Here is a 12,628-nt window from a genome sequence, read left to right on the forward strand (position 1 = left end):
CACAGTTCCCTAGAGGAAAGGAGCTTGTTGTTTTTCAGTCTGCTAACACAGTTCTCTAGAGGAAAGGAGCTTGTTGTTTTTCAGTCTGCTAACACAGTTCTCTAGAGGAAAGGAGCTTGTTGTTTTTCAGTCTGCTAACACAGTTCTCTAGAGGAAAGGAGCTTGTTGTTTTTCAGTCTGCTAACACAGTTCTCTAGAGGAAAGGAGCTTGTTGTTTTTCAGTCTGCTAACACAGTTCTCTAGAGGAAAGGAGCTTGTTGTTTTTCAGTCTGCTAACACAGTTCTCTAGAGGAAAGGAGCTTGTTGTTTTTCAGTCTGCTAACACAGTTCTCTAGAGGAAAGGAGCTTGTTGTTTTTCAGTCTGCTAACACAGTTCCCTAGAGGAAAGGAGCTTGTTGTTTTTCAGTCTGCTAACACAGTTCTCTAGAGGAAAGGAGCTTGTTGTTTTTCAGTCTGCTAACACAGTTCCCTAGAGGAAAGGAGCTTGTTGTTTTTCAGTCTGCTAACACAGTTCTCTAGAGGAAAGGAGCTTGTTGTTTTTCAGTCTGCTAACACAGTTCTCTAGAGGAAAGGAGCTTGTTGTTTTTCAGTCTGCTAACACAGTTCTCTAGAGGAAAGGAGCTTGTTGTTTTTCAGTCTGCTAACACAGTTCTCTAGAGGAAAGGAGCTTGTTGTTTTTCAGTCTGCTAACACAGTTCTCTAGAGGAAAGGAGCTTGTTGTTTTTCAGTCTGCTAACACAGTTCTCTAGAGGAAAGGAGCTTGTTGTTTTTCAGTCTGCTAACACAGTTCTCTAGAGGAAAGGAGCTTGTTGTTTTTCAGTCTGCTAACACAGTTCTCTAGAGGAAAGGAGCTTGTTGTTTTTCAGTCTGCTAACACAGTTCCCTAGAGGAAAGGAGCTTGTTGTTTTTCAGTCTGCTAACACAGTTCTCTAGAGGAAAGGAGCTTGTTGTTTTTCAGTCTGCTAACACAGTTCTCTAGAGGAAAGGAGCTTGTTGTTTTTCAGTCTGCTAACACAGTTCTCTAGAGGAAAGGAGCTTGTTGTTTTTCAGTCTGCTAACACAGTTCCCTAGAGGAAAGGAGCTTGTTGTTTTTCAGTCTGCTAACACAGTTCCCTAGAGGAAAGGAGCTTGTTGTTTTTCAGTCTGCTAACACAGTTCTCTAGAGGAAAGGAGCTTGTTGTTTTTCAGTCTGCTAACACAGTTCTCTAGAGGAAAGGAGCTTGTTGTTTTTCAGTCTGCTAACACAGTTCTCTAGAGGAAAGGAGCTTGTTGTTTTTCAGTCTGCTAACACAGTTCTCTAGAGGAAAGGAGCTTGTTGTTTTTCAGTCTGCTAACACAGTTCTCTAGAGGAAAGGAGCTTGTTGTTTTTCAGTCTGCTAACACAGTTCTCTAGAGGAAAGGAGCTTGTTGTTTTTCAGTCTGCTAACACAGTTCTCTAGAGGAAAGGAGCTTGTTGTTTTTCAGTCTGCTAACACAGTTGTCTAGAGGAAAGGAGCTTGTTGTTTTTCAGTCTGCTAACACAGTTCTCTAGAGGAAAGGAGCTTGTTGTTTTTCAGTCTGCTAACACAGTTCTCTAGAGGAAAGGAGCTTGTTGTTTTTCAGTCTGCAAACACAGTTCTCTAGAGGAAAGGAGCTTGTTGTTTTTCAGTCTGCTAACACAGTTCTCTAGAGGAAAGGAGCTTGTTGTTTTTCAGTCTGCTAACACAGTTCTCTAGAGGAAAGGAGCTTGTTGTTTTTCAGTCTGCTAACACAGTTCTCTAGAGGAAAGGAGCTTGTTGTTTTTCAGTCTGCTAACACAGTTCCCTAGAGGAAAGGAGCTTGTTGTTTTTCAGTCTGCTAACACAGTTCTCTAGAGGAAAGGAGCTTGTTGTTTTTCAGTCTGCTAACACAGTTCTCTAGAGGAAAGGAGCTTGTTGTTTTTCAGTCTGCTAACACAGTTCTCTAGAGGAAAGGAGCTTGTTGTTTTTCAGTCTGCTAACACAGTTCTCTAGAGGAAAGGAGCTTGTTGTTTTTCAGTCTGCTAACACAGTTCCCTAGAGGAAAGGAGCTTGTTGTTTTTCAGTCTGCTAACACAGTTCTCTAGAGGAAAGGAGCTTGTTGTTTTTCAGTCTGCTAACACAGTTCTCTAGAGGAAAGGAGCTTGTTGTTTTTCAGTCTGCTAACACAGTTCTCTAGAGGAAAGGAGCTTGTTGTTTTTCAGTCTGCTAACACAGTTCTCTAGAGGAAAGGAGCTTGTTGTTTTTCAGTCTGCTAACACAGTTCTCTAGAGGAAAGGAGCTTGTTGTTTTTCAGTCTGCTAACACAGTTCTCTAGAGGAAAGGAGCTTGTTGTTTTTCAGTCTGCTAACACAGTTCTCTAGAGGAAAGGAGCTTGTTGTTTTTCAGTCTGCTAACACAGTTCTCTAGAGGAAAGGAGCTTGTTGTTTTTCAGTCTGCTAACACAGTTCTCTAGAGGAAAGGAGCTTGTTGTTTTTCAGTCTGCTAACACAGTTCTCTAGAGGAAAGGAGCTTGTTGTTTTTCAGTCTGCTAACACAGTTCTCTAGAGGAAAGGAGCTTGTTGTTTTTCAGTCTGCTAACACAGTTCCCTAGAGGAAAGGAGCTTGTTGTTTTTCAGTCTGCTAACACAGTTCTCTAGAGGAAAGGAGCTTGTTGTTTTTCAGTCTGCAAACACAGTTCCCTAGAGGAAAGGAGCTTGTTGTTTTTCAGTCTGCTAACACAGTTCTCTAGAGGAAAGGAGCTTGTTGTTTTTCAGTCTGCTAACACAGTTCTCTAGAGGAAAGGAGCTTGTTGTTTTTCAGTCTGCTAACACAGTTCTCTAGAGGAAAGGAGCTTGTTGTTTTTCAGTCTGCTAACACAGTTGTCTAGAGGAAAGGAGCTTGTTGTTTTTCAGTCTGCAAACACAGTTCTCTAGAGGAAAGGAGCTTGTTGTTTTTCAGTCTGCTAACACAGTTCCCTAGAGGAAAGGAGCTTGTTGTTTTTCAGTCTGCTAACACAGTTCTCTAGAGGAAAGGAGCTTGTTGTTTTTCAGTCTGCTAACACAGTTCTCTAGAGGAAAGGAGCTTGTTGTTTTTCAGTCTGCTAACACAGTTCTCTAGAGGAAAGGAGCTTGTTGTTTTTCAGTCTGCTAACACAGTTCTCTAGAGGAAAGGAGCTTGTTGTTTTTCAGTCTGCTAACACAGTTCTCTAGAGGAAAGGAGCTTGTTGTTTTTCAGTCTGCTAACACAGTTCCCTAGAGGAAAGGAGCTTGTTGTTTTTCAGTCTGCTAACACAGTTCTCTAGAGGAAAGGAGCTTGTTGTTTTTCAGTCTGCAAACACAGTTCTCTAGAGGAAAGGAGCTTGTTGTTTTTCAGTCTGCAATCACAGTTCTCTAGAGGAAAGGAGCTTGTTGTTTTTCAGTCTGCTAACACAGTTCTCTAGAGGAAAGGAGCTTGTTGTTTTTCAGTCTGCTAACACAGTTCTCTAGAGGAAAGGAGCTTGTTGTTTTTCAGTCTGCTAACACAGTTCCCTAGAGGAAAGGAGCTTGTTGTTTTTCAGTCTGCTAACACAGTTCCCTAGAGGAAAGGAGCTTGTTGTTTTTCAGTCTGCTAACACAGTTCTCTAGAGGAAAGGAGCTTGTTGTTTTTCAGTCTGCTAACACAGTTGTCTAGAGGAAAGGAGCTTGTTGTTTTTCAGTCTGCTAACACAGTTCTCTAGAGGAAAGGAGCTTGTTGTTTTTCAGTCTGCTAACACAGTTGTCTAGAGGAAAGGAGCTTGTTGTTTTTCAGTCTGCTAACACAGTTCCCTAGAGGAAAGGAGCTTGTTGTTTTTCAGTCTGCTAACACAGTTCCCTAGAGGAAAGGAGCTTGTTGTTTTTCAGTCTGCTAACTCAGTTCTCTAGAGGAAAGGAGCTTGTTGTTTTTCAGTCTGCTAACACAGTTCTCTAGAGGAAAGGAGCTTGTTGTTTTTCAGTCTGCTAACACAGTTCTCTAGAGGAAGGAGCTTGTCTTTTTCTGGTCTCACTTGATTTCTTCTTTCTCCTTGGTTCAGTCACTCAAGTGCCTTGTGGTTGTACTGCCTGTTGTTTCACTGCATGTCCACCAGAGAGCGCTATAGTCTCAGCTCACACTGCTTCATCACAACTCTTTTCTGCACTTCCTTTCTGTCTCCCATCTCTCTTTTCACTGCAATGTCTCGTTTGACATGTGAGCCATAACTCTGTTTGTGTGTGTGTGCTCAGCAAAGTACTGTGCTGCGGTAAGTCTTGTGCTTGGTTTGTCAGATTTCTTTTCTCTGCTGTGTTGGTGGAGTATTGGCTGGCTGTGGAGGTTATGACATGTCTTGATCATTTCTCTAAACGTCGTGGCAAAGTCATCTGTATTGTGGGGTAATTCTGGGCCTTTTGGTCTTAATAACTAATTCAACAATAGGTAGTTAACTGTTGTTTTTTTTTCTCTCATGTCTGTCTGTCTCTCTCTCTGTCTCTCTCTCTCTCCTCCCTCCCTCCCTCCCTCCCTCCCTCCCTCTCTGTCAGATCCGTTATAGGAAGGATAAGGTTCTGTCAAAGCAGACTCCTACTTTTCCTCTGGTGTCTGGTGTAAGGGATCTGTCTAATGGCTGTGCTATAGCTGCTGTTCTGCACTACTACTGTCCTGACCTGCTGCCACTGGAGGGTACGCTCACACACACACACACACACACACACACACACACACACACACACACACACACACACACACACACACACACACACACACACACACACCTCTGATATCTACCCCTCTCCCTTCCTCCCTCCTCTCCTCTCTCCTCCCTCTTCTCCCTCTCCTCCTCCCTCCTCCTCTCCCTCTCCTCCTCCCTCCTCCTACCCCTTCACCCTCCTCCTTCCTCTCACTCCCCCTCTCTTCCTCCCCCCTTCACCCCTCTCCCTTCCTCCCTCCTCTCCTCTCTCCTCCCCCCTTCACCCTCCTCCTCCCCCTTCACCCTCCTCCTCTCCCTCCCCCTCTCCTCCTCCCTCCTCCTCCTCCCCCTCCTCCTTCCTCTCCCTCCCCCTCTCTTCCTCCCCCTCCCCCCTTCCTCCCCCCTCCTCCTTCCTCTCCTTCCCCCTCTCTTCCTTCCCCTCCCCCTCTCCCTTTTCCCCTCCTCCCTCCTCTCCTCTCCTCTATCCTCCCCCCTTCAACCTCCTCCGTCCTCTCCCTCCCCCCTCGTCCTCTCCTCCTCCTCCTCCTCCCCCTCCTCCTTCCTCTCCTTCCCCCTCTCTTCCTTCCCCTCCCCCTCTTCCCCCCCTCCTCCTCCCCCCCTCTCTCCTCTAGATGTATGTCTGAAGGACACCATGTCTGTAGCAGACAGTCTGTATAACCTGCAGCTGATCAGAGAGATCAGTGAGACCAGTCTACAGAGGTGCTGTCACCTGGAGCTGGAGGACCTGCTCTACGCCCCGCCCACACTACACGTACGTGCAACTCTGTCATTGTCAATGTATAAGATCTCTCCACAACACTACACGTACGTGCAACTCTGTCAATGTCAATGTATAAGATCTCTCCACAACACTACACGTACGTACAACTCTGTCAATGTCAATGTATAAGATCTCTCCACAACACTACACATATGTACAACTCTATAGAGCTGTCTCTGTCCAGAACATAGACTTACAGATGTAGGAACATACAGATGTAGGATCTTAATTTGAGCCACTTTGCTACAGCAGGAAAATAATCCTGCAGCAATAGGAGAATGTGGATTATTATGTGGATTATAATATAATAGACATTTTTGTAGGGGTTGATACATTTTTCATTAGGGAAAATCAAGTCTGATGTTTTTAAGCGGACATTACAAACTTTAGAAGCCTTTTTAAACCTTGAATACCCTACAAATTCTCATCAACAGTTCGACGTTCTAATTTAAAAAATGAATCTCTCCAGAAAAAGTATTTCACTGTTGCCGCCTGTTATAGACCCCCCTCAGCCCCCAGCTGTGCCCTGGACACCATATGTGAATTGATTGCCCCCATCTATCTTCAGAGTTTGTTCTGTTAGGTGACCTAAACTGGGATATGCTTAACACCCCAGCAGTCCTACAATCTAAGATAGATGCCCTCAATCTCACACAAATTATCAAGGAACCCACCAGGTACAACCCAAAATCCATAAACATGGGCAACCTCATAGATATTATCCTGACCAACTTGCCCTCCAAATACACCTCTGCTGTTTTCAATCAGGATCTCAGAGATCACTGCCTAATTGCCTGCATCCACTATGGGTCCGTGGTCAAACGACCACCCTTCATCTCTGTCAAACGCTCCCTAAAACACTTCTGCGAGCAGGCCTTTCTAATCGACCTGGCCCGGTTATCCTGGAAGGATTTTGACCTCATCCCGTCAGTCGAGGATGCCTGGTCGTTCTTTAAAAGTAATTTCCTCACCATCTTAAATAAGCATGCCCCTTTCAAAAAAATGTAGAACTAAGAACAGATATAGCCCTTGGTTCACTCCAGACCTGACTGCTCTAGACCAGCACAAAAACATCCAGTGGCGGACTGCACTAGCATCGAATAGTCCCCGCGATATGCAACTTTCAGGGAAGTCAGGAACCAATACACGCAGTCAGTTATTAAGAAAGCAAAGGCTAGCTTTTTCAAACAGAAATTTGCATCCTGTAGCTCTAACACCAAAAAGTTTTGGGACACTGTAAAGTCCATGGACAATAAGAGCACTTCGTCCCAGCTGCCCACTGCACTGAGGCTAGGAACACTGTCACCACCGATAAATCCACGATAATCGAGAATTTCAATAAGCATTTCTTTACGGCTGGCCATGCTTTCCTCCTGACTTCCCCGGCCAACAGCTCCGCACCCCCCGCAGCTACTTGCCCAAGTCTCTCCAGCTTCTCCTTCACCCAAATTCAGATAGCAGATATTCTGAAAGAGCTGCAAAACCTGGACCCGTACAAATCAGCTGGGCTAGACAATCTGGACCCTCTCTTTCTAAAATTATCCACCGCCATTGTTGCAACCCCTATTACCAGTCTGTTCAACCTCTCTTTCGTATCGTCCGAGATCCCTAAAGATTGGAAAGCTTCCGCGGTCATCCCCCTCTTCAAAGGGGGTGACACTCTAGACCCAAACTGTTACAGACCTATATCCATCCTGCCCTGCCTTTCTAAAGTCTTCGAAAGCCAAGTTAACAAACAGATCACTGACCATTTCGAATCCCAACGTACCTTCTCCGCTGTACAATCCGGTTTCCGAGCTGGTCACGGGTGCATCTCAGCCACGCTCAAGGTACTAAACGATATCATAACCGCATTGATAAAAGACAGTACTTAGCAGCCGTCTTCATCGACCTGGCCAAGGCTTTCGACTCTGTCAATCACTGTATTCTTATCGGCAGACTCAACAGCCTTGGTTTCTCAAATGACTGCCTCGCCTGGTTCACCAGCTACTTCTCAGATAGAGTTCAGTGTGTCAAATCAGAGGGCCTGCTGTCCGGACCTCTGGCAGTCTCTATGGGGATACCACAAGGTTCAATTCTCGGGCCGACTCTTTTCTCTGTATATATCAACGATATCGCTCTTGCTGCGCGTGATTCCCTGATCCACCTCTACGCGGATGACACCATTCTGTTAACATCTGGCCCTTCTTTGGACACTGTGTTAACTAACCTCCAAACGAGCTTCAATGCTATACAACTCTCCTTCCGTGGCCTCCAGCTGCTCTTAAACGCTAGTAAAACTAAATGCATGCTTTTCAACCGATCATTGCCCGCACCCGCCCGTCCGACTAGCATCACTACTCTAGACGGCTCTGACTTAGAATATGTGGACAACTACAAACACCTAGGTGTCTGGCTAGACTGTAAACTCTCCTTCCAGACTCGTATTACACATCTCCAATCCAAAATTACATCTAGAATCGGCTTCCTGTTTCGCAACAAAACCTCCTTCACTCACACCGCCAAACTGTAAATATCCCACCCAATCTACCTACCTCATCCCCATGTTGTTTTTATTTACTTTTTTGCTCTTTTGCACGCCAGTATTTCTACTTCCACATCATCATCTGCTCATCATCATCTGCTCATCTATCACTCCAGTGTTAATTTGCTAAATTATAATTACTTCGCTACTATGGCCTATTTATTGCCACACCTCCTCACTCTATTTGCATACACTGTATATAGACTTTTTCTCTATTGTGTTATTGACTGTATGTTTGTTTATTCCACGTGTAACTCTGTGTTGTTGTTTGTGTCGCACTGCTTTGCTTTATCTTGGCCAGGTCGCAGTTGTAAATGAGAACTGGCCTACCTGGTTAAATTAAGGTGAAATAAAAATGAAATACAAAAAGAGTGATCAAATGAAGATCCTACATCTGTAACTCTCCTTTAACCTACCACTTCCCCGTCTGTAAACGACAGCTGGTCAGCTAGAATGTTGTTACTGGATTATTACTGTAAAAAAGGGTTCAATTAAAAACGTATACATTTTTTATTAAAAGTTAAAGGTGTTCATTCCCCTGTTCTCCTTCAGGTGAATATCATGAGTTTCATAGCAGAGCTGCTAGGATGGTTCGAGGTGCATAAACCTGACTTTGTCAAGCCATTACTACCTCTAGACCTGACAGGTAGGGGAGGTCTGTGTGTGTGTGTGCGTGGTGCGTGCGTGCGTGCGTGTGTGTGAGAGAGAGAGAGAGAGAGAGATTAGACTGCTGTAGAACCTGTTTATTTGGCGTTATGGTTGATAACATGAATCGGTTTCTCTGTGTGCCAGATGCCTATGGGTTGTTGGACTGCACCAGTCCTGTCAGCGGGAACAGCAACAGGTAAAATCAGGACACACATATTCATTCTACATATAGTTATTGTTTGACAGTGCAAAGCAACCGGGAAACTACAGCAATCGATCAAGTGCAATGCATTTCCATGTTCTTTCACATCCATTACTATGAGTCTGTGTTATATACTGAATCTCATTGGCGTCTCTAAAATGGGAAGTTTTCAGGAGTCTTTGTCATGATATGTTATGGGTCTAGACCCCAAAGAGCAGTGAGAAACCAAACAGAAACACATCCACATGGCCTGTTTATTGTATCTATGGCAGAATAAGACGTGGCGTATATTACAGATGAATAATAATGTGTTTTCTGTTCCAGTGGCTCTCCCTCCTATATCTTCAAACAGCCCTTTGTCCCCATATCCTCTCCTGCGTCACCTGGTAAGAGAGATGAGGATTCTGGGTAATGTAGTTTAAAGCTGCCTTTCTGCGTCTGTGGGCTTTTCCTCAATTGCATACTCCTCGTTGTCCTCTCCTCGTCTACTTCTCAAAACCCATTGGAGGGTAAAGGTCAGAGGGGAGGGACCCCTGGCTTTCTCATCCAATGGGTTTTGAGAAGACGAGGAGTATGCAATTGAGAGAAGTCTAAGTGTTGGAGATGTATTCCTGACTACATCTCCCTTTCTGTCACATTTAGAAGGGAACATGTGGACCAAGAAACAGATCCGGTGAGTAGGGCCACTGGCTCACTGTTTCAGCCTGTGGAAATATATATTTATTACCATCCTCCCAGTTGATTGAACCTCTCTCTCCATCTCTCTCTCCCTCTCTCTCTCCATCTATCTCTCCATCTCTCTCTCCCTCTCCCTCTCCATCTCTCTCTCCCTCTCTCCCTCTCCATCTCTCTCTCTTCCTCCCTATCTCTCTCTCCATCTCCCTCTCTCCCTCTCCATCTCGCTCTCTCCCTCTCCCTCTCCATCTCTCTCCATCTCTCTCTCTCTCTCTCCCTCTCCATCTCTCTCCATCTCTCTCTCCCTCTCCATCTCTCTCTCCATCTTTCTCTCTCTCTCTCCCTCTCCATCTCTCTCTCTCTCTCTCCCTCTCCATCTCTCTCCATCTCTCTCTCCCTCTCCATCTTTCTCTCTCTCTCTCCCTCTCCATCTCTCTCTCTTCCTCCCTATCTCTCTCTCCATCTCCCTCTCTCCCTCTCCATCTCGCTCTCTCCCTCTCCCTCTCCATCTCTCTCCATCTCTCTCTCCATCTTTCTCTCTCTCTCTCCCTCTCCATCTCTCTCTCTTCCTCCCTATCTCTCTCTCCATCTCCCTCTCTCCCTCTCCATCTCTCTCTCTCTCTCTCCCTCTCCATCTCTCTCTCCCCATCTCTCTCTCCATCTTTCTCTCTCTCTCTCCCTCTCCATCTCTCTCTCTTCCTCCCTATCTCTCTCTCCATCTCTCTCTCCCTCTCCATCTCTCTCTCCATCTCTCTCTCTCCCTCTCCATCTCTCTCTCTTCCTCCCTATCTCTCTCTCCATCTCCCTCTCTCCCTCTCCATCTCTCTCTCTCTCTCCCTCTCCATCTCTCTCTCTTCCTCCCTATCTCTCTCTCCATCTCCCTCTCTCCCTCTCCATCTCGCTCTCTCCCTCTCCCTCTCCATCTCTCTCCCTCTCCCTCTCCATCTCTCTCTCTCTCTCTCCCTCTCCATCTCTCTCTCTTCCTCCCTATCTCTCTCTCCATCTCCCTCTCTCCCTCTCCATCTCTCTCTCCATCTCTCTCTCCATCTCTCTCTCTTCCTCCCTATCTCTCTCTCCATCTCCCTCTCTCCATCTCGCTCTCTCTCTCTCCCTCTCCATCTCTCTCTCCCTCTCTCTCTCCATCTCTCTCTCCATCTCTCTCTCTCTCTCTCTCTCTCTCTCTCTCTCTCTCTCTCTCTCCATCTCTCTCTCCATCTCTCTCTCTCTCTCTCTCCCTCCCTCTCCATCTCTCTCTCTTCCTCCCTCTCTCCCTCTCCATCTCTCTCACTCTCTCCCCCTCTCTCTCCAGTCGTCCTCTCTCGGCTGTGACCTTCAGTATTCCATTCGGTCTAGACAGTGACGTGGACGTTGTCATGGGCAACCCCGTGCATTCTGCCAGCACCAACAGCCTGACCGCCGGCGTGCCCGCCATGATGACTTCATCGAGCATGATGTCATCGGGGATGACACGGGTCCCCTACAGCCCCCCCGAGGACCTCAGTCACCTGGTCAGCGCCTCTGTCCCTCAACGCTCCTCCTGGGGCCCGCACACACACTCACACACACCGGCCCTAGGGGAGCTGCCGACCGTCAAGATCATCCACACTCCTGGAGGAGGAGGAGAAAGAGGTGGAGGAGGGAAAGGAGGAGAGAAAGGAGATAAAGGAGGAGAGAGAGGAGGAGGAGGAGGAAGGCCAGAGCCACGCTTGTGTCCAGAAGGAGCTCCTGCAGGTTTCTTCCTTCATTCTCCTGAAGACAACCTGACCCAGCTCAGCAGCTCCGCCCCCTGCCGCTCCGGTATGCTCTACCGACCAATAGGAGGGGAGGGGGGCGGAGGAGAGAAGCGGAGAGTGGGAGGCAGGGAGAGGGGGGAGAAGGGGAGACGGACATCGGATGGCACGCGGGACGATGACTCGGTCCTCCGCGACGGAAGTGTGGACTCATCGGAAGCTTCCGACGACCTTCCTAGAAACGCCCCCGGCAACGTCCGCCCTGGCCATGGTCGTCACGGCAACGGCAGCATCAGCAATACCGGTGGCAGTAGCGGCAGCCCGCAGATGACGAGCTTCGCCGAGCGGCGGGACAGAAGGAGACAGCCGGCCGCACCGGGAGAGGAGTCAGCCAGCACCCCCACCACCCCCACCCTCCATACCCCCACCCACACCACCCCCAGCCTCCATACCCCCACCCACACCACCCCCAGCCTCCATACCCCCACCCACACCACCCCCAGCCCAGGAGGGAAGCACCCTGAGCCGGGTACAGAGGCCTGGGAGCTGGGGGCCCGCCTGGAGGAGAAACGCAGAGCCATCGAGGCCCAGAAGAGACGCATAGAGGCCATATTCACCAGACACAGACAGAGGCTGGGCAATACTGCCTTCCTACAGCTGAAGAGAGGAGAGGGAGGAGAGGAGCCTATATCTCTGGAGGAGCGTCTCAGCCGCATGGAGGAGCAGCTGAAAGAGGAGGAGGAGAAGGAGGAGAGAGAAGTGGAAGAGGAGAAAGGGAAGAAGAACGATAAGGCAGACGAAGGGAACTCCCGCCCGCAGGCGCGATTGGAGAAGCAGGTGACGTTTTCCATGGATACGAGGAAGGGGGCTGAGATAGGGGCGGATAAATGGGAGGGGCCTGAGCCGGGGGGAGGGGCTGTTCTAGGGGAGTATAATGAGGTGGTCCTGAAGCTGAGTGAGGCTCTGAGGTCACTACAGAACGACATGCAGAAACTGACCCAACAACAACAACAGCTAATGGGCAAGAAGACCACACCCAAACCCACACCTAAAACCACACCTAAAACCACACCTAAAACCACACCTAAAACTACACCTAAAACTACACCTAAACCCACACCTAAAACTACACCTAAAACTACACCTAAACCCACACCTAAAAGTACACCCAGGACACCACCCAGGACCCCCACTAAGAGTCCGACTAGAACCCCGACCAAGAGCATCAGTAAGGCTTGGGTGATCCCTGCAGGCTCCAAACCCCCCACCTCCACTACCTCCCCCTGTCGCAGGGCCCTCCCCCAGCCGTCCTCCTCCTGCCCTGCCCCCCGCACTAAGATCCACTCCTCCTCCCCCCGTAGCCCCTCCCACCCCCGCCCATCTGAGTTGAAGTTCCCTCCTTCCACCCGTGT

General features: G+C 47.9%; 1 protein-coding gene across 1 annotated transcript in view; it reads left to right on the forward strand.

Moving 5' to 3' along the window:
• The window catches only part of LOC106564193 (calmodulin-regulated spectrin-associated protein 3), a 49,682-nt gene that overhangs the window by 30,625 nt on the left and 6,429 nt on the right, over positions 1-12,628 (forward strand). Inside the window, 7 exon segments of the mRNA XM_045690729.1 lie at positions 4,511-4,649; positions 5,289-5,428; positions 8,514-8,607; positions 8,754-8,805; positions 9,136-9,197; positions 9,454-9,484; positions 10,796-12,628. The exon segment at positions 10,796-12,628 is cut by the window's right edge and continues 649 nt beyond it. Of these exon segments, the coding sequence (XP_045546685.1) occupies positions 4,511-4,649; positions 5,289-5,428; positions 8,514-8,607; positions 8,754-8,805; positions 9,136-9,197; positions 9,454-9,484; positions 10,796-12,628 (2,351 nt within the window).

This window comes from Salmo salar, chromosome ssa12 (genome assembly GCF_905237065.1).
Source record: "Salmo salar chromosome ssa12, Ssal_v3.1, whole genome shotgun sequence".
Taxonomy (NCBI): Eukaryota; Metazoa; Chordata; class Actinopteri; order Salmoniformes; family Salmonidae; genus Salmo; species Salmo salar.